The sequence below is a fragment of the Anoplopoma fimbria genome, chromosome 11, assembly GCF_027596085.1.
Source record: "Anoplopoma fimbria isolate UVic2021 breed Golden Eagle Sablefish chromosome 11, Afim_UVic_2022, whole genome shotgun sequence".
NCBI classification, from domain to species: Eukaryota; Metazoa; Chordata; class Actinopteri; order Perciformes; family Anoplopomatidae; genus Anoplopoma; species Anoplopoma fimbria.
Window position 1 is genome coordinate 8,632,219 of NC_072459.1, and position 21,235 is coordinate 8,653,453.

Genomic DNA, 21,235 nt, shown 5'->3' on the forward strand with positions numbered 1-21,235 from the left:
CACTTCACGTCCAGCTCCTCGTCTCAGACAGAAGTAACGAAAAAGACCAAACAGTTTATTTTACACTTGATATTTAGAGCTGAAACTATTTGTAATGGATCGACAGAGATTTAATTAATTTTCCATTAATATTGTAAGCAAAACATTCGCTGTTTTAAACAGTAGATATAATGAGGATTTACAGCTTATGATGGAGAATATTTTGGAGGTTTTGGACTGTTGAAAGGACAAAATACGACCTTGAATTGTCAGATGAATCGGTATTGAAAGCCCTAATTCCCTCTCCTCCGGGCGGCTAATAGTTTAAATTAATTTAAAACAAACAGGAGGAACTAGTGCATTTGTTGGGGACTATTTTCAGCGGTGGATTAATCCTTATTTGGTGTTTTTTTTCTACGAGAGAGAGGAATAAGATGAATCAGGTTTTGGACCCAAAACTTGTTATTATTGTGTTAGTTTGTCTGAAATATGAGCGCTATTTGTCATCGTTATAATTAAGTTGTTGTTATGAGAAAGAACGAGGATCATGTTCTCTCTCTTGCTGCATTCGTGTCCCGTGGGAAACGGCAGCTGCGAGTGGACGAGTTGTAAATGTAACTTTAGCTCCAACGTGACGGTCATTTGAGTGAAAAGGTAATCAGAACTCGCTTTTTATAACACCGAACCGCTCCGACTGGATCGCCGCTAGGAACGAAGGCAGCGCGTCTCCTTCTTTTTCTCCTCCTTCTTCTTCTCCTCCTCCTTTTTCTCCTTCTTCTTCTCCTTTTCTCCTTCTTCTTCTCCTCTCTGATCTGCTCCACTGCCCCCGCACACTGTCCCATGATTCATAGCTGTAGAATAATAGATGCTCTCTTCATAAATCTCTGGAGGGCTTCATCATCGTCAGTCTCTTTCATCCTCCACTCTTCATCTTCACCAGTAGTCTTCCTCAGCATCTCTCTTGTTTCTCTTTATAATATAAAGAGTTAGCTGCTGGTTTTTTTTTTTTCATTTTAGACGCCTCAGCACATTTTCTCCTCAAGTGTTTGGTTGTTTTTTCCTCCTAAATCAAGTCAGTGTTAAATGTTATCTAACGGAGTCGTCTTTGCCCCCAGACTTTAAGATCTCCTGACTCAAATATTTCCACTGATCCAGAGTCAGATTCTTATGACTGCGTATTAGAGCCATTGTGGGTAATAAAAGATAAATACCGAGCTGTGGGGGTTATATAAAAAATTCCATATGTGAAAAGAATTTCCTTAACTTTTTTTCTGGAAAATTTGTGATTTAAATTTAAAGAATATTCACGTGGTTTAAAAAAAAAATGTATTGTACTAATGTACTAAATAATCCTACAATATTTTAGTGGGTTTTTTTGTAAATTTTACTTGATTTTCTCAGAGAATAATTTATTTTTTTGCTTGTAAATTTGGGAGTTTGTTCTCGTAAATTTACCATTTAAATCCCGGAGAATATTACATTTTTTCTTTGTAATTTATTAATTTTTTACCTACAATGACTCTAATATAATATTAATCTTAGATTCCTGCAGCGTTGACCATACCGTCCTGTAACTTGCTTTATCCCATTTAATGCAAATGATTTGTTCTTTACATCGGTGGATCTCTACCTGTTTGGCTTGTGGCCTAGAGCTTGTTTTTTAACTGAGGCAGTTTTGGCCTCAACTGTTTGGATTTACATAAAGAATCAAATCACACACGTTGATTGGGTTTTATGTGGCAAATATCATGAATTTAGGGGCCGTTTTAACCTTTGCCCCTGATTATTTCTGACACTGAGGGTTTATCTGAACAGATGGACACTCATCGTATTTTCTGTCGCCGTTTGTTTTGTCGGTGTTTTTAAAAAGAAGGAATCTAACTCGAGCTTGTTGCCAAGATTTTCAGAATAGGTTTCTCTCTGTGATGAACAGGAAACGTGTTGTTGTTGAGCTTAGTAACCCTCATTATGTTTAATGATGTGTTATTTTGTTCATCCAGCCTCTTTGTGTCATAACAACACAAACATTTCCCTCCATGTTTCGGTTCTTCATCGCCCTTTTGTTTTTTTAAGGACTTCCTCTGTGTTTTCTGACTCTTTTCCAAAACCATGTTTCTCCTGAACTGAGTTTCTATTTTGGACTTTTTTTTTTTTTTTTTTTGGTGGAAATGTGTGTGGAGGATTGTGGGAGATTCAGGGACGCCCTCTGATGTTGCCTGTTGTGGAAGTATTTGTATAAAGAAACAGACTGTTGTGATAATAATGACAACTTAGACACAAAAAAAAACTCTTGTAAAACACTATTCTGGTTTTTGGCTGAAGCTGCTGAGTAATCTGAGGTGAGTGTGTGTGTGCGTGCGTGCGTGCGCATGTGTGTGTGTGTGTGTGTGTGTGTGTGTGTGTGTGTGTGTGTGTGTGTGTGTGAGAGAATGTTCTTTAAACACAAAGCTGAACGTTTTTCTTTTATTAAATTATTGATTGTACAGTTTCAAGGCAAGGGTATGAAGAGATGAGACTTTTTCACAATAAAACTATTGAATGTTGAAGTCAGGACGTCGCTGCTCATTATTTGTTTGTGTTTTTATTTATTGTTGAACTGATGCTTTTAAGGATTTGGTGTTTTTTCTTTTGGTAAGGCTGCCATCTACTGGACGATATCACACACTATTGACATGACAAATAACTGTCCTCATGTTTATCCAACAACTAGTTTGTGCAGATATCAGGTAAGCGCTCTTATTTATTTTCTTATGTCTCCTTTGTTATTTAAATGTCTATTTTGTATTCTTAACAACTCAGGACTACATTTGACCAACTATTTTGAAAGTTCATGGTTCAGCTTTATTGTAATTTTACAATAAATAAATCAGAATTAAAAACAAGGTAGTATAAGAAAGACTATAATAAAAATACCACTGAATGATGAAATAAACAATTGTATTTACAGAGAAAAATATACAGTTATAAAGCAGCACCAAAGGATGAACTGTATATTGTGAATTATTTTATTATAATGTAGGTTTTAGTTTTTTAATCCAAAAATAACATGTACAAATCAACATGTAAAACAAATGAAAAGGTACAAATAATAATACCCCAACCATTGTAAGAGTTAAAATACATCAACATAAAATGTAAGAGGTAATAAATATAAATATATATATAATACATTACATATATAAAAATGTTTCGATGTGAAAAGTCCCTAAATGTTCTCCTAAAATGTGTGAAATGTAAAGAAAAAATATCTTAATACTTTAAAACCTAAAACGTATATAGCTTTAAAATAATAAAAAGTAAAATAAAACTTAAATAACCTACTAATAAAAAGTGATATAATAAACTATAACAATATATAAAAAATAATGTTAATGATGTTTAAATCGAAAGGGGGGAAAAGCTTTTATTTTTAAATTAATACACTTTGTCCGGAAATACTTACTGCTGAACATGAGCGCTGGCTTGACATCAGTCAGACGTCGCACGTCCCTCTGCCGTTTTCACAACAAACACAACAAACACAGCGTGTGAACCTGTGAGCGTCTGTCCGGTCCGGCCCGTAGACACAGCCGGAGGATTGCTGCGGTATGTCCGGGCTCCAGCTCCTCAGGGTGCTGGTTAACGAGCGGCTGTCCGCGGCCGCAGAGGAGATCTTCGAGGCGGTGAAGAAAACCATCTCTGGCTACGAGGAGGAGATCCTGCTCTCCAGACGGGAGATCCGCCGGCAGAGGCGCGTGCTGCAGACACTTTTAAAACCTGAGATAAAGATAAACAAACTCTCAGGTTTGTGTTTGATTAACACTCATATCACAGAGGCCCTCCTGCTGTAAGGTGACACCTGTCTATTGGAGAGAAGGTCGAGATGCCAAACTCCATTGAAAAATCTGAAAATTAAAATGTCTGCAAATTTATACACACAATAAGCAATGCATTAACATATATTGTTGATAACACATGTATACTTTTGCATTCGGCACCAGGCAGCTCTAAAAAAAGATGAAAATGTACTTTATTGTTTATATTGTCTGTGATCACATGCAGTTACTTTTTTTTTGCTGAACAAAACATGAAAAAGTGATGTGTGTGTGTGGTGCCAAATTAAACATTGAATCCGAATGATTAAGAGAGAGATTAATAAATAATGAAAATAATTGTTTGTTTTGGGGAGAGATCTACAATCCCTCCTGGCTGTATCTAGATTTTAAATGATATTTAAGCTTATATTGTGGTTGGTATTCTCTTTAATTAAAGATTCTTCCTCTGTTCTTTCTTCCAGCAGAACATCCACAGCTGGCTCTCTCCGTCTGGGACGAGGACTTCCCCTCCGACCGACAGCAGCAGGAACACTGTGATCAGGACTGGAGCTCCGGTCCGGATCAGGGAGATGAGGAGCCTCCACACACGGAGAAGAGCCGGGAGGACGAGGAGGAGGAGGAGGAGGAGGAGCAGCTCCAGCTCCAGCTCCAGGAGGAAGACGTCAACACCATCAAGTTCATCTTCACTCCTCCGTACGTGAAGAACGAGCTCGACCAGCCTCCGTCCGGTGGTCAGAGCGATAAAGGAGAAGGGGATCCTCTGCCGAGCACTTCAGCTGAGCCGGACCAGACGAAGGTGGAGGAAGATGATGGAGCGTCCTCCAGCTGTTCTGCGGCCGACAGCGACGAGGACTGTAGGGGCAGCGTGGGATCTCAGAGCGACGACAGCGACGGCAACCACGAGTGGACAAAGGGGAAGAGGCCTCGTTTACCGACGGCCCCAAAACTGCACCCGACTAAAAAAGCCAAATCACGAATCCGCTGTAAAGTCTGCGGGAAAGCCTTTCACGCCAACGTCTCTCTGGTGAACCACATGGAGGCTCACCCAAAGGACATCTGCGGCGTGTGCGGGGAACGCTTCGAGAACGAGGAGAGCTTCGGGGTTCACCTGAAGAGTCACGTCAAAGCTGAAGTCTGCCGCATTTGTGGGAAATGTTTCGGGGCCTCAAGTTCTTTGGAGACGCACTTGAGGATCCACACCGGAGAGAAACCGTTCAACTGCAGCGAATGCGGGAAATCCTTCAACTGTCGCCACAACATGATGCGACACATCCGGATACACACGGGGGAAAAGCCGTATCCTTGCTCCGACTGCGGGAAATGCTTCAATGACTACTCCACGATGAAACGCCACTTGCTGCTCCACGCGCACAAGAGGAACCCCGAACCGACCAACACATCTGCAAACGGAAACGGCAAAGACCTGGAGGAGAAGATGAAGACATCGTCATCACCGAAAAAGCATCAGACTCGGACTATATGTGAAGTGTGCGGGAAAATGTTCCACTCCATGGTTTCTCTGGTGAATCACGCTAAGAGTCACGCCACGGACCTCTGCGGCGTGTGCGGGACGCATTTCGACTCTGAGGAAAAGTTAAAACTCCACCTGAAAACTCACAAGAACGGGAAGGTCTGCGAGGTGTGTGGGAAGTGTTTCGACAGTCAAGGAAACCTGGAGATGCACATGAGGATCCACACGGGGGAGAAACCGTTTCTCTGCAGCGAGTGCGGCAAATGCTTCAACTGCCGACACAACATGATGCGACACATCAGGACGCACACGGGGGAGAAACCCTACCTGTGCAACATCTGCGGCCGCTGCTTCAGCGACCACTCCACGCTGAAGCAGCACAGCAGCACGCACACCGGAGAGAAACCACACCGCTGCGAGATCTGCGGCAAAGGCTTCCACCGAAAGACGTACGTGAGGCTTCACATGAAGAGCCACAAGACTGAGAAGTGACACTGATTGTGTTAATATGGTGGCGTGTAAATAAAAGCTTTGAAATGTAAAGCTTAATGTGCTGATAACACCTTTTTTTTAACTTTCTTACTGGAAATTCTTCCAGGCTGTAGCACAGTCGACCCCATCAACAATATGTGTGCACATGGTGGCAACAGATGAGTTAGCAAACTTTAAACATACAATGAAATACTGTTACCAGCATCAAAATATCTGTTTTTTTGCTTGCCCCGAATGAGCATGTATTTAAAATTTATGAAAAGTGGTAAAAAGACTGCAAAGAGACATGAAACAACTACAAGGAGACACATAAAAACCACAAAGAGACACAAAACAACTAAAAATAAACACAAAACATCTACAAAAAGATGCAAAACAACTGCAAAGAGATTCACAATGACTATGGAAAGGGCCAAACAACCACATAGAGACGCAAAGCAACTAAATACAGACACAGCAACTACAAAGAGACACAAAACAACTATAAAATCACACACAACAACCACCAAGAGACACAAGGCCACAACAAAGCAACATATAATAACAAATGAAAAAAAGACACAAAACAGCGATATGTTGTTCAGAGATACGTAACAACCACAAAGAGACAAAAAGCAACATAAAGAGACACTAAATTGCAGCCAAGATGCACAAAACCACAAAAGAGGCTAAACAACCATAAAATCTGTGTTTCTTGCTCCTCTGTAGAAGAGGTGGTCTATTGTCTTCTAATTTACTCACGCCAAAAACAAGGATATTTTCTCTAAAGTACACGAAGAACTGGCCAATAATGCACTTTTATTTTTACATTTTGTTTTGTATTTCATAGTAATAAGTAATCAGTAATAAAGGAAAATAGCCATGAGCTCATATTTAAATGATTTTATCCCTGAAAAGACACCAAATGAAGTTAACTGTGTCACTTAAAGGAAGCAGTAATGCAAAGAACAGAGAAGCCTCGTCACTGATGACTCATGATGCGTCACGTTTGAACTTTTTGTCAAAACTTTATTTATCAGTTAATGCAGCGGAGGGAAACTGTGTGTGATCAACGGTTCTGTTTTTATATTTACGTTTCCACTGCCGCCATACTAACGTGTTCAGGCATCCTCGAAGTGTGTGTGTGTGTGTGTGTGTGTGTGTGTGTGTGTGTGTGTGTGTGTGTGTGTGTGTGTGTGTGTGTGTGTGTGTGTGTGTGTGTGTGTGTGTGTGAGACACCATCATCCTTCTGTCTGATTAACTGTCTGTGTGGCTTTTGGAAGTGATGCTATGAACTGCTTTTAGTGCTTGTCTACACTGATTCAATCAAATCACATCATCAGCTGGGACCACAGATTCAGTCCCCAGAGGGCGCTGTCACTGCAAATATATAAAACTTATTATTTTTTGATAATTACAGCTTTTACACCAATTTTATCAATGTATCCTCATAAGGTGACATCTTGCGTTTTACTTTGAATGTCCAGCAACACAAGCGATCAGTTTGTCTGCACAAGCCGCTGCAGTGTTTAGGTAACAAAAATACTTGGTTAGGTTCAGGAAAATATAACGATTTGGGTTGAAATAACTACAGAAATGTTGTGTCTTAAGTACGGAAGTTATGTGACAATAAGTCAATGGTGACTTCTGGTTTCAGACAGGATCACCATGACTTTAATACTCTTTATACAACGTCGTTAAAAGCACCATTCAGTTTAGGCGACATCTCAGGCTGAAGAAACAAAATCAGAGCGTGACTTCGACCACTTGGAGCGGAAGTGAAATGGTGAGTTTTAAAATTCTTGCTCATCCTGGTGTTTGTTTGAGTCACAGCTGATGAACAGCCCGTGTTTTATTTAACAGTCAGAGCCGGAGAAACTGTGTCTTCCGCCTAAATAAGTGTGTTATTAATGCATCTGTGCTCACACTCTGATAATAAGATGGAATGCTGTGTGAGTCACAGGAGCAGCGAAACCCTTTTAGACTCGATTTGAAACGTAACTGACTCATACTTGAGCAGCGGGCGAGGCGACGGGTGATGCCAGGTTCCTCCCAGAAGGCCGGCTTTAAATAAACCAGTTTGTACGTGTTTAACCTTGAAAAAGAGGCTTCGGCCCAACGTCCTCCCTAAACCCTTAAACCCTGAACCCTTAAACCCTGAACCCTTAAACCCTGAACCCCCACAAACTAAACTGTTTGAGTGTGAGAGGCTGCGATGGCTTCAAATGGTCTAAATACGAATGCACTTTGCTGCGACATAGCTCCTTACCTTGACAACGTCCTATCATGTTATGTACAGTTGTTGGTATTTATTTTACACATTTTTTACTCCCTGATTTAAACATCTCTTCCAGACTCTTTCCTCACCAGACGAGAGGTAATTGTCAAATTATCTATTCACTCGTTTTTGTCAAAATATCTTCAATAACTTTATGAAATTAAATGTTTGATCAATAAATCAGGTGTTTATTTTAGTCTCCTTTTTTGTTTTTATGTTCCATCTTAAATCCTTAATGTTTATGCGTACATTTAATATGCCAGGCTGAACAACCATGTGTGTTCTCTTTGTTTACCTTTTCTTTTAATGTCACCTTCCCCTGGTGACTCTGTGTTTAACGTCACAAAGCTATGGATTGCAGAAATGCACACTTACAGAAAGTGTTACTAAAATAATCAAAATGTCTGTGAGAGAGTCCTCAAACAAAATCTGTAAATCTCCATGCAGTAATGCACCATATCGTCCACTCTAGTGGGCTCCTGTCTTTTGGTTTCAGAGACAAGTGTTTTAAATTATTCTTGTAAAAATCATATTTATTTGGAACGCTGAAGGAAGCTCGCTCAGCTGGCGAGTCCTCGTTTTTCTGAATCTGTAGCTCACGGTGGCCACATCTACTGGAAATACACCAGGTTTAACTCCAGCAGAGTTTGTGCTGTTTGGTTTCCTTGGAAATGAAAAGCTGGTACACAAGAACAATGGAAAAGGGAGAGCAGACGGTAAGAATGTGGCCCTTAAGGGTGTTGTCAGTAATCAAACCTGTTTCCTGTTGATGTTGATGTCTTTGATTAGTTGTCCTTCCTGTACTGACCAACATTTTTCTTTCTTGCAGAAGTAAAAACATTCATCTGTGATCTAATAATGGAGACCTGGAAACTCCCACGCTCACATCGGCAGAAACCCAATACCATCTGTGTTGACCACACCCATGTGAAGAAATATTGTTTACGAAAGTCATAAAACAGTGCAACAAGTGAAACGAAAGTGAATTTCTTCCCAAGGTGCTTATAAAAAGCAGAGTGAACTCATAGCCTGCACTCCTGGAGGAACGTAGAGAGAGAGAGGTACGTGAACACACACTTTGTGTTTTTTTATGCGTATTTAGGGTAAATATTATCAATATGAGGAGATGAAGTGACTAAGAACTCCTATTGAACTGCGTTTAATCCAAGGGACAAGCTGCAACAATGTTTTTTCCTCAGAAGATAAGATATTAGTTTGTGTGCCTTCCACTATTTTAAATATTGGGAAACAACATTTTACATATATGCATTTACAGTTAAACATTCAGTTGTTTGGGGGCGGCTGTGGCGTAGTCGAGAGCAAGGTAGTTCTCTAATCAGAGGGTCGGTGGTTCGATACCCGGCTTCGGCAGTCGATGTGTCCTTGGGCAAGACACTTAACCCCAAGTTGCTCCTGAAGGCTTGCCATCGGTGTGGACTGGATGTTGCATGAGTGTTAGTTAGAGCCTGATGGTGGCACCTTGCATGGTAGCCTGTCATCAGTGTGTGAATGGGTGAATGATATGTAATATACTACTGATTGTAAGTCGCTTTGGATAAAAGCATCTGCTAAATGACTGTACTGTAATGTAATGTTTCTTTTTCCAGTTAAAGGTTTTTTGGTGAGTCAAGTCTCTAAGGACAGAGCGGGTCGTACGGTGCAGAGTGTAAAGTCCCTTGAGTGTCTTTGAGGCTGCACCGAGACACAGCTGTGCTTTGAGCTAAATGGTTATGTCAGAATGCGTAGATCATCACTATTACAACGTTAATGTACTGATGTTCAGCAGGTTGAAGCTCTAATGTTAACCATGACGGAGCCTTCCTAAACCATGGTATCAGCTGAAGCTGTCATTAGTTCTGCAGGTATTTTGTCATAAGACAAAACGTCACCAAAGTTATTAATTCATCCTGAGGGGAACATGAATGTGTTTATCAAAGTTAACGGTAATGCGTTCAATAGTTGTTGATATTTCACCAGATAAGTGAACATTTGGAGCTGCTGGTGGCATTAGATCAAAACTAGGAGAAGCACTTTGTGTTTATGTTTATGTGCAAAGAAGACGCTGAACATAGTAAACATTATGCATGTTAAACATTTGCATTTTCATTGTGAGCTTGTTAGAAATTGTGAAAATAATGCAGCCTCCTTATTCATTTCCATGCAGCCGATCAACCAACACAATAAAGCTGCCAAACAGGAGCTCTGGTTACAAAATGTAAAGTTCAAAGCCTGTTGCCTATATGCAGAGTACATTTTTTCCTAGGCAGGGTACTAGGGCAATACTATATGCTGGCTTTTATTGAGTTTAACTTTTAAATTCTGTTTTTGCTCATCATTGATCTGTCTGAAGTGAATTTGAGGCGATGCATGCTCTGCAGAAAATATTACTGTAGTGCAGTGTCTTCTGGGAGTATTTAGAATAATTTATTTCTCACTGAACATTTTAGAATTGAACAAAGTTCCAAGAGGTTGAACTTGTTTCATCGTTTGTTTTCTTGTGACGTATTGTTTCACTTTGACATGATCCCACTTTCCCTCTGTGTTCCAGTTTTTGTGCTAAGCTAGGCTAATCACATCCAGAACTTGAAATGTGTTGTTGACTTACTTCTTAATCCTCTGCTTTCATTCGTGTATTGCTGATGTTTCTTCTCATGAAATCCGTCTGAAGTCTAATAATCCTCTTTCCTACAGATATTCTGACACCAACATGCAGTACGAATGGGCTGAAGATGACTTTGAGCTGCCCGATGGGGTATTTCCACTGGGCCTCTCTGAGCCAATTAATAACCGAAGATACTCCATGTACCACGGAACCACCAAGGAAACAGCTAAATTAATCCTGAAAAATGGTTTTCGCCGGTCTCCAGATGGGATGCTCGGCTGCGGCGTCTACCTCAGCAGAGACGTGAAGAAAGCTAGCCGCTATCCCATTGATCACGATGACTGTGACAAGGCCGTCATTAAGGTTGTGGTCAACGTGGGCAAAGTGATCGCCATCAATTATCAAGGCCACCCACGTCAGAAGACCTGGCATGACCCCAGATACGGCCCCGTGTTTGACACCGCCTGGGTGCCTCCCAACTGTGGAATGGTGAAGAGCGGTTTGGAGGAGGATTGTGTCTGGGATCCCGATCGAATCAAGGTCCTTAAAACCATCAATCCACGTCGAGTCCAACCCATTGGAGGTGGTGCGCGGGGCTACTATTGAGCTCTACAACATGTTACCAATTTATTTTGTATGTTCAGATGTATTTTTATATATTTGGATAAAAGGTAAATGAGATTTGCATTTTGTTACTGTTTCATTGAAACCTAGAGAATAAATGGTTCTTGTTAAATCTGAGTTGATGTCTGGTTATGTTGAAGGCTGAGTGTGATGAGCATGTTTTTATTTTGAGTAATCCAAAGTCAGATATCCCCACGGAGGATCACCTGATCACACCTGAGACAGGGAGAGGTAGTTAGTTCAACATTTTGCAGTCTAAGAAATAGCCCAGCTCATAACCTCCAGTAAAACTACTAAATGTCATATATACACACAGTTGTGGAAAGTAACTTTATATTAGTAGGAATTACTGTTATTAAGTACAAATTTTAGATACTTAAGTACAAATTTTAGATATCACTTTTTACTTCAACTCCACTACAATAAGTCCCAAGCTCACACATCTACCTATAAGGCCCTAAAATCCCTGATCACTGTACTGTTCACCACTACTGTGTTGTACACACCCTAAATAAACACATCCTGTCGGACTGTAAACAAAGCCATAAAAAATTGTAAAACCAAAGTGAAAGATGAATGCACATTTATAAACTCACATCTTGCACTCTTGGAGGAACATAAAGAGGTAAATGTACACACGTTAGTTAAAGTGTGATATACATTATTTAAAAAACTTGGAAACAGCATTTTAATTAGGTGAAGATATCCATTTAACTGAACTCTTTAAATATATGTACAGCAGGATAAAGAGTCGGCTGATATTTATAGTGGCGTCATAGTAAAACACAGCGAAGTAGTCTCCCAGGCGGATGGACCGCGGGGTGCGCTAGCAAGCTAATTCTTGTCTTATATGTGGTCTGATAAACTGTAAAATTATCAAATTCAGTTCCCCGAATAGCGCTGTATTGAGGCTTTCGTCATACAGATATGGACTAATTTCTTTCCTCAGCCCCTTGCCCACTTTTTTGAGGTGCATAATATGAGATTGGGAGCTTTTTGATTGCCTCTCAATGGCTCTCAACATGTCGGCGGCTAATAGCTAACGGTATAGACAAAGACAGAGAAGGGTTTATAATAGTAGTTAGTTGATGATAAATTAATGCTTTGAATGTTACATTTTATTCTATATGACATCAGAAAAAAAATGTCAGTGTGCTATGTTATAAGGAAGAAGAAGGGGTTGTCATCAAATGTCTCTGATTCATCAGGTAATTGGTTCAACGTATAGGTACATACGTCTGTTTTTGTCAGGAACGAGACAAAACTGATCCGACCTCCTTTCTGATTACATGGCTAATGATTTGCTAAATTACATGTTTATTTGTATACAGACACACCGATAGTGTGGAAGAAAGCAAATAAGTGGCCGAGAACACAGGGATATTCTCACAGTGAGCTCCAGATAACAGTTATCTTTTTATAGAAGGAAAAACCTCCAAAACATCTGCATAATGTAGATAGCATGTGGTCCACATGAGCTCTTCACCATGGAGGCCAGAAAGTGGACAAACTATAAAAGGACACATTAAGTCTGAGTCTCCTGGAGGACAAAACTTCCAGATCCAAGACGTCTGGAAGAAGATGGAGGGAGAAGAGAAAAAATAGGAGAAAAGAAAGAGGAAGACTGAAAAGGGAAATAAATAATATCTATTTTTAGACGTTCATTCAATTAGATTACTGTTTCTGTGTCAATATGCATGAAATAAAAACTAATCCGGTGGAAAGTGTAGTAGAAGGCGGGCAGAGCAAGATTCATGGAACGGCTGGAGCGTACTGCATGTGTGTGTGTGTGTGTGTGTGTGTGTGTGTGTGTGTGTGTGTGTGTGTGTGTGTGTGTGTGTGTGTGTGTGTGTGTGTGTGTGTGTGTGTGTGTGTGTGTGTGTGTCTGTTTACTGCATGGCTGAAGACACATAATATACGGAGAGGTCATCATCTCCTCGGATCATATAAAGAGGCTTTTTTTCATATTGAATCATTATTATATCTCATTTCATTGTATCTCACATTAGTTGGACCAACACTGAGTGATTGAAGCCACTGTTTGAATTAAATACATTTACTCAAGTAAAGTACAAAGTCAAGGTACTTGAGTATTTCCATTTTTTTGCTGCTTTCTACATCTCAGAGGTACATATTGTATTTTTTACTGTACTACATCTCAGAGGTAAATACTGTACTTATTACTCAATACATCTCAGAGGTACATATTGTAGTTTTTCTGTACTACATCTCAGAGGTACATATTGTAGTTTTTCTGTACTACATCTCATAGGTACATATTGTTGTTTTTCCCAGAAGAGCTGCCTTAAGGAAAAAAGGCATAAAGGCTGGGATATAAACACCAGGCCGACGAACACAGAGTTTATAGTATATGATTAAAAAGAGCTGCTGATTGCATTTATGTATTGTGAATTAATATGAAGTGATTTATGTGATTGTAATAATGATTCAGTTAACAAAACAACAACAACTGCTGAAGGTCTCCTAATCTGACTGGGGGGTAAATAAAAGGGGATAACAACTGTCGAGTGTGTCCTAATGTAACCCTGAGGGAACAAGAGTGAAGTAATCCAGTTCCTATGTGACCAAATAAGGAATTGTATCCTGTCAGGGGAATGAATGTGTGTGTGTTAAATCAAAATGAATGATATCATGAAACTGGGTGAGAAGAGTGTGTGGGGGGGGACTGTTTTCTGTGGCTTTGTACAGAGTCAAGAGGATCGCAGTTTATGTAAGGAGCTTACCTCTTCCCCCAGAGGGAGGAAGACGTTGCATTCTTTTGAGGGACAAAAAAAATCAACATATGCATTACTGTATGGCCTCATTGACATGTCAAGTGAGAATAGAAACAATCCATGTAAAATGCAAACTTACCTGTTGGTTTGTTGAAAGATGCGTATAATTGACGCAACCGTTGACCGCCCCAAATTGGGCTGTACTCTTTCACCAGCCTCCCTTAGTGAAAGACCGTGGTTTATCACATGGTCAATGATAGTGGCACGAATTCCATCACTCACCACTGCCCTTGTAGCCCTTAGAATGCCACCACCACGCATTCTTATACCTCTACCTTGCCCTCTCCTTAGGCCTGCTCTTCTCCCTGGACCTGCTCCTCTCACTTCTCCTGCTCCTCTCACTACTCCTGCTCCTCTCACTACTCCTGCTCCTCTCACTACTCCTGCTCCTCTCACTACTACACCTCTCACTGCTCCTCTCACTGGGCCTGCTCTTCTCCCTGGGCCCCTTGCTCTAACTCTTCCTCGTCCAGACATCTTTTTCGGTTTCTGTTTCCAAAAACATCACTCCTCAAAGTCCTCCTTTTAGTAATGCTATTGATTCTAAGCCAGAGTGGAATCAGCTGTGGTTGACCCAATATACCCAACATACATCAGCTGTGTGTCAATTATTCAATTGTTTGTTTATTATCAGCTGAGATATATTGTTTTAGAACTGATATTACTGTATTACAGAAGCAGAGGTTTTTATACTGTATCTAAGGTTTGGAATATTGTGTTTGCAATTGTGGGATGTTGTGTGTTAACATTTGTAAATAATACAAAAACAATCCATAATTTTGTTTGGAGGTATAGCTTGTCTGTTAAGAAAATGTAAGCATTATATAAATGTGTTCACTGACTGCATATTGTGTGAAAACAACATGAAATGTGTGAATGGTATGGCCACAAAGGACAGATGTTGTGCTAATCGTGTTTAGAGTTTTGAAAATGTGACTACTGTTTAGAAAAACGCTTGTTAGCGACTGAAAAAAACTGTAAAGGAACTTCTTCATCCTGGCAGGAGGAGTCAGGTGCCAAGGCCAGGCGAATCACACCCTCCTACACCGCAAAGGATTAATTCATCAAAAAAGGACTTCCACCCAGCCAGATTTTGACCAACTCCCACCTGAAGCCCCACAACAACAAGTTCAGGAAAGAACTAACCAGGCAGGCAGTGGAAGACTACGAACAAGAGGTAGAAACTAGACACCTTTGAGTTGGTGTTAGTCACCTCTATGGCCCAAGACAAGGAGCAAAGGGACAGAATTTTAGAGCCCCTCAAAAAAGTAGAGAATGAGACCCAAAGTAAAGGAAGAAGAAGCAGCTACTCCAGCCCAGGGAGGCAGGCCCCGGCTCACATCCACGCCAGAACACCGTGGGGTAGCAGCAATGTCAAGAGGCTACGGAGGTACGGGACCAATGCAGATTCCCTCACCCCAGAAGAAGATAACAAAGTCTCCAGTGCAGTGGCGGCTGGTGCTAAAAAATCTGGGGGCGCACTGGCGGGCGGGGATTACAACACAACAATAAACTACTTGAACATAAATTTTGCTCTCCTCTCCTTCAGGCCAGCAAATTTTTCAATGACTTTCTGATTGAAATCTGTGGCTACGGCTACTTTCATGCCGTTTGCATTTTTCAGAGAGATGTTTCAGGTCTCTGACCCCAGTTGTTGTCCACAGAGCTTCAGTGCCACTGCCAACACTTTGAAAAAGCAAGCATGGAAAGCAATAGAGAGCATTGCTAACTCCACATCCAGCTAGCCAACTGTGTTTGGTGTAACACAAACGGGAGAAGCCTCTAGTGTAACTCCTTCCCCTGTCACTTGCCTGCTGCTGGATTTGTATATCAGGCTGCTCCGGTCCAAGCTCCTTTATTCTTTTTTTTCCTCCACCGAACGCCTCGAGAAAGGATTACTGCGTAACGAAACAACCGAATTTTCGTTTGCTGTCGCCATGTCTCCTCCTGTCTTCTCGTTGTTGTTTTTTTCTGTCTGCTCCGTGTGCGCGTGGGCGTGTCTGTCGCTCTTTGAGTGACAGGCACGGCTCCGTTGCCAGGGGAGTGACTTTGACTGACAGGTATCATGAATCAATCAGACTGGATGAAAAATGAGCCCAAGCACGCTGATTGGCCAGGGGCGCAGAGAGCTGCGCCCGGAGGGAAGTCACATGGAAGCCAAAAGTTTAAGAGGCCACATACACACTCATTTGGCCGGCGCCCCTCCTATTGAAATGCATGAAACAACCCAGAATAAACCCAATATTGAATGGAAAGGCATAAAAATTTAAAAGTAAAACCCATTGTACGAGTGAACACTGAACAGACGTGGTAATTACTTTTTATTATGTAATTTATGTTTACTGTGTCTATACTTTTTTCCTGAAATTTTGATGGGGGCGGCGCCCTAGCGCCCCTATTGACCGGCCGCCACTGCTCCAGTGGCACCTGTCGACGACACCAAAAGGGGAGTTGGACGCCAGATGGAAGAAACCACGGTGGTCACAGCACCAGAGGCAGAGTATGGAGACATTACATTACAGTCATTTAGCAGACGCTTTTATCCAAAGCGACTTACAGTCAGTAGTATATTACATATCATTCACCCATTCACACACTGATGACAGGCTACCATGCAAGGTGCCACCATCAGACTCTAACTAACATTCATGCAACATCCAGTCCACACCGATGGCAAGCCTTCAGGAGCAACTTGGGGTTAAGTGTCTTGCCCAAGGACACATCGACTGCCGAAGCCGGGTATCGAACCACCGACCCTCTGAATGGAGAACTACCTTGCTCTCCACTACGCCACAGCCGCCCAAAACGATGCCTAGCAAATGTGTCCAGAGAACACCGTACCGGCAGGTAACAGAAGGGAAGGGAAGAATCCAGGATCCCGGCCCCAGAGGAGTCAGCGGAGCCAGACCCAAGACTCCTGTGAGGTCATCTAGGGAGCCATATCCTAAACCACCTCCATCAGAGGAAGAGGAGGACGGGGAATCGGAATATGAGGCCGAAAGGGAAGACTCGGAGGGGACGGACGGGGGGCAGATCTCAATCGAGTACCAGGCACCAGACAGAATGAAGGATCTGAGAGTTGGAAACCGGAAGGGGAATAAAAAACCAATGTGCAGGCTCCTAACCAGAGTTTTAATGAATTCAAGAAAATCAAAGCCATGGTAGTTGACAGGGACCCGAAGCTACCGATGCAGGAGTACTTCACGCAAAAAGGGCTTATGGTCAAGGCTAGCACGATGGACGATGAAGCCAAAAGAATGTGGCTGGCCTACGTAACAGATCAACCCATGGGCCCAGAGGAACCAGCGGAGAATCACTAGGAAATTAACAAAGGGCTTCATAAATGAGGTGGATTTCATGATCCTACACCCCAACACGACCACTACAGAGCAGATCCAAGAAACCATGAGAAGGTGGGACCTGAAGAAAAAGCATTATGAGGAAAAAAGGGAGAGAGGAAGCCAACAAAAGCCAGCCCCTCCTAAGACATCGTATGACAACCAGACGCCTATTGAGAAGTCAGGGCCACAGCAGCCACCGAGGAGGCCACAGAACAGCTTCCCCAGAGCCCAGCCAAACATCCCAAGGCAGGGACCAAGACCACCGCCAGTCAAGAGAGACGGCAATCCAGTTCCATATTGTACTTTTTACTCCACTACATCTCAGAGGTATTAAACCAGCCAAAATTATATAAAGGAGTTACAATGCAACATACACATTAATGCTGCAGTCATATTAATTTCAGAAACATCAATAAAACACTGACAGGGAACATTTTACTGCAATATCAATTATTTTACTTAAGTACATTAAATACATTTTGATGATAAAACTGACAAATGTTTTTTGGTTTTAATGCTCACTAGTACTTTTACTGCAGTAAATGATCTGAATATATGTTTCACCACTGTTGGATTATGTGATACATCTGAAGACTGGACTTTATTACTTATTTGAAGTTTATCCATTTATTTGATTTATTAAATATGTATTCTCCACACACAAAAACAAAAATTATTACAAAATTCATAAAATTACTCTTCTTTGATTAATTGCCTCCACTGTTATGCTGCTCATCACTGTACATGAGCATCTGGGCAAAATCTGGATTTATTTTTCTTTCTTGCAGCGGTAAAAACATTTGTGACCTAATAGAGGCAACTGGGAAAGTCCCATATCTCCCATTCTCATAGCTACAGATTTTTGTTTGCTGGACAGAAAACCGAACACCACCACTGAGTTGACCACACCCACACAAAAGTCATAAAACAGAGAAAAGTGAGAAACGAAAGTATCCTTGTCTTTAGGTGCTTAAATAACAGCAGAGTGAACTCACATCCTGCACTCTTGGAGGAACGTAGAGAGAGAGGTACGTGAACACACTTCACTCTTTTTTTTTTTACCCAAAAAGTGAATTTTTACAGTGAATATCATCAACACTGGGTGATCCAGGAGATTAAGTTAGTTTTTCTGATAGAAAGTGAGCTCTTAGACCTTCAGTGGAAATGTTTGAATGTGTCTGACTCAGCTGTGAACTTCCTGACTGATAAAAAGCTCATGTATCCTGATGTTTGACATAAAAGAATGCTCCTTATGAGCTGTGTTTAATCCCACTGAAAAGCGGCTTTGTATACAATTATGGGGGAGTTTTTCCTGATTAGTTTTCTGACTATAGAGGGTAAACTGCACAGATTTATAAAGCCTCTTGAGCTCTGATATTGGGTTGTATAAATAAAATTGATTTAACTTTACTGGATGGTTTTAAGTCTCCAATTCATCTCACAGCTTTAGTCCCCATTGAAAGCAACACCTACGTTTGACTGTATCTCAGAGTAACAGTAGTCTACAGCAGGCTACCGTCTCTCTGAGGCTGTACTGAGACACATTCATGCTTTGAGCTAAATGCTCACAATGACGATGTTAAAATACTGATGTTTTGCAGATATACAGTTTAATAATTATCCTTAGAAAATCACCCTGATGGAGAAAACTTCACTGTGCAATGTAAAACTTCAGTTTCACCAGCAAGATATCATTTAAATTATCTTTACTCTATCTGGGAAATACAGTAACTTGTTGTGATCAAAATGTTAAGTAAGTCCAACAATTACTGTATTTTAGTGCCAGCTGTTTCCCCCAAAACATTTAGGAACCTGTAATACAAGCATCTGTAAAACCTCACAAGCATGAAAATAACTATTTAGAACAATTAACAATAGAATAGGATGTATTTAAATCAACTTGTTTATTAGAATAACCCAAGTTCGACAAAAAAAATAATTCCAAATAAAACATTTCAATATTTTGAAGCCACAGTGTGTGCGTGATGAGCCACAGTTGTCCTTACGGGAATATAAATGTTTATGCAACACAAATCTGATATCAGAGACGATCTTGGTACAGTAGCCATATGCATTGACACAGTGATGCATAAACTTAAAGTCTCCTTACATTTCACTTCACCTAGATTCCAGAGGGAGAGGGAGAGAGGAGATAGACAATGAGCGTAACCCTCGGCCAAGACTATTTATCATCCATGTATAACGTGGGAGTAGGAACATCGTCAAGGTCGTCTTATCTTCCCCTCTGGACACCCAGAGCCTCCTCACATAACGCTTACTTAGAGTGAAGGACTCTCAGGCTTCTCAGAGTACCGAACCAGGACAACATATAAATCATACATTCCTTTATGTTTGATAAATGTTCTACTACACCCTATAGAGAGCTGCTGGGATGTGGTAGGTCATGGTCTCAATCTCTAGTTTCAAGTCTTCTTCAATACATCAGTCTGAACTACAAAAACAGAGAGCGGCTAGCATGGCTAGCTATCCTAACAGTTCCCATTTTGCCTCATCTTCTTCAACTCTTTGTGCTAAACACCCAGAGCTTAAGATGTGTTGTTGAATCATTTCTGAATGTCCTGGTCTCTTTCATGTGTTGTTTGATTTGCAGTGATGTTTGGTTTTTCTCATGGAATCCTTCTGAACTCTAATAATCCTCTTTCCTACAGAGATCCTGACACCATCATGCAGTGCGAGCGGGCTGAAGATGACTTTGCGTTGCCCAGTGGAGTATTTCTGCTGGGTCTCTCTGCACCAATTGATAATGGAAGGTACGTCATGTACCACGGCACCACCAAGCAGAATGCTCATTCCATCCTGACCTACGGTTTTCGCCAGTCTTCAGATGGGATGCTCGGCTGCGGCGTCTACCTTAGCAGAGACGAGAAGAAAGCTAGCCGCTATCCCATTGGTTTCCGGGACTGTGACAAGGCCATCATTAAGGTTGAGGTCAACGTGGGCAAAGTGATCACCATCAGTTATCAAGGCCACCCACGTCAGAAGACCTGGCATGACCCCAGATACGGCCCCGTGTTTGACACCGCCTGCGTGCCTGCCAACTGTGGAATGGTGAAGAGCGGTTTGGAGGAGGATTGTGTCTGGGATCCCAATCGAATCGAGATCCTTCAAACCACCAATCTAAGTCCAGCTCCACCCTATGGAGGACATGGTGCGTGGGGCTACTATTGAGCTCTACAAGATGTTACCAATTCATTTTGTATGTTCAGATGTATTTTTATATATTTGGATCAAAGGTAAATGACATTTGCGTTTTGTTACTGTGTCATTGAATCCTGGAAAATAAATGTTTCTTGTTAAATGTGAGTAGCTGTCTGGTTATGTTGAAGGCTGATTGTGATGAACATATTTATCTTTTGAGATATATATATTTTCCTCGTACACGTCTGCTGCCACTCAATGGAGGGTAATGAAATGTAGGTGGTGGCAAAGAGGCAAAAACGCAAGGACATGGTTCAGACATCGAGAAACAAAGAGACAAAAACTGTAGCTACACCTACAAAAGATTATTCTTATGTTACGTAATTAATCTAATCATGAACGAGGAAGTATAAAGGCACCAAAAGCTCACACTGGCTGGGTGGGATGGGGAGAACAAACAGCAACATTTCAGCAAGGAGAGAAACCTGCATTCTCTCTACTCTCCATCATGGGGCTATTCCTCTGGTTGTATAGAAGTCTATGAGAAAATGACTCTACTTCTCTCTTGATTTATTCCCTCAGTAAACATTGTAAACATGAGTTTATGGTCTCAATCTCTAGTTTCAAGTCTTCTTCAATACAGAATATTGAATACGTTTAATCACTTTATTCAAATTGAGGATTTTGTTCACAGATTTGT

The 21,235-nt window shown here is 41.2% G+C and overlaps 2 protein-coding genes across 2 annotated transcripts; both read left to right on the forward strand.

The window, feature by feature from the left end:
• The first annotated feature begins 3,413 nt into the window (after nucleotides 1–3,413).
• On the forward strand, nucleotides 3,414–5,757 carry LOC129098287 (gastrula zinc finger protein XlCGF26.1-like). The gene is made up of 2 exons (XM_054607274.1): nucleotides 3,414–3,762; nucleotides 4,256–5,757. Exons 1-2 carry the CDS (start codon nucleotides 3,567–3,569, stop codon nucleotides 5,755–5,757), a joined length of 1,698 nt encoding a protein of 565 aa, XP_054463249.1. The 5' UTR covers nucleotides 3,414–3,566.
• Nucleotides 5,758–8,984: 3,227 nt separating this feature from the next.
• LOC129098288 (uncharacterized) lies at nucleotides 8,985–20,671 on the forward strand. Its single transcript, XM_054607275.1, has 6 exons — nucleotides 8,985–9,075; nucleotides 10,706–11,211; nucleotides 15,109–15,212; nucleotides 16,832–17,113; nucleotides 17,315–17,448; nucleotides 20,046–20,671. The coding sequence occupies exons 2-6, from the start codon at nucleotides 10,722–10,724 to the stop codon at nucleotides 20,563–20,565; spliced, it is 1,530 nt and encodes a 509-aa protein (XP_054463250.1). The 5' UTR covers nucleotides 8,985–9,075; nucleotides 10,706–10,721; the 3' UTR covers nucleotides 20,566–20,671.
• Nucleotides 20,672–21,235: the final 564 nt, after the last annotated feature.

Coding starts and splice junctions, on each gene's coding strand:
- LOC129098287 (XM_054607274.1), top strand. CDS start 3,567: ATGTCCGGGCTCCAGCTCCTCAGGGTGCTGGTTAACGAGCGGCTGTCC. Junction 3,763..4,255: donor AAAGATAAACAAACTCTCAG/GTTTGTGTTTGA, acceptor TCTTTCTTCCAG/CAGAACATCCACAGCTGGCT.
- LOC129098288 (XM_054607275.1), top strand. CDS start 10,722: ATGCAGTACGAATGGGCTGAAGATGACTTTGAGCTGCCCGATGGGGTA. Junction 11,212..15,108: donor CATTGGAGGTGGTGCGCGGG/GCTACTATTGAG, acceptor TCATCAAAAAAG/GACTTCCACCCAGCCAGATT. Junction 15,213..16,831: donor TGGAAGACTACGAACAAGAG/GTAGAAACTAGA, acceptor ACTACGCCACAG/CCGCCCAAAACGATGCCTAG.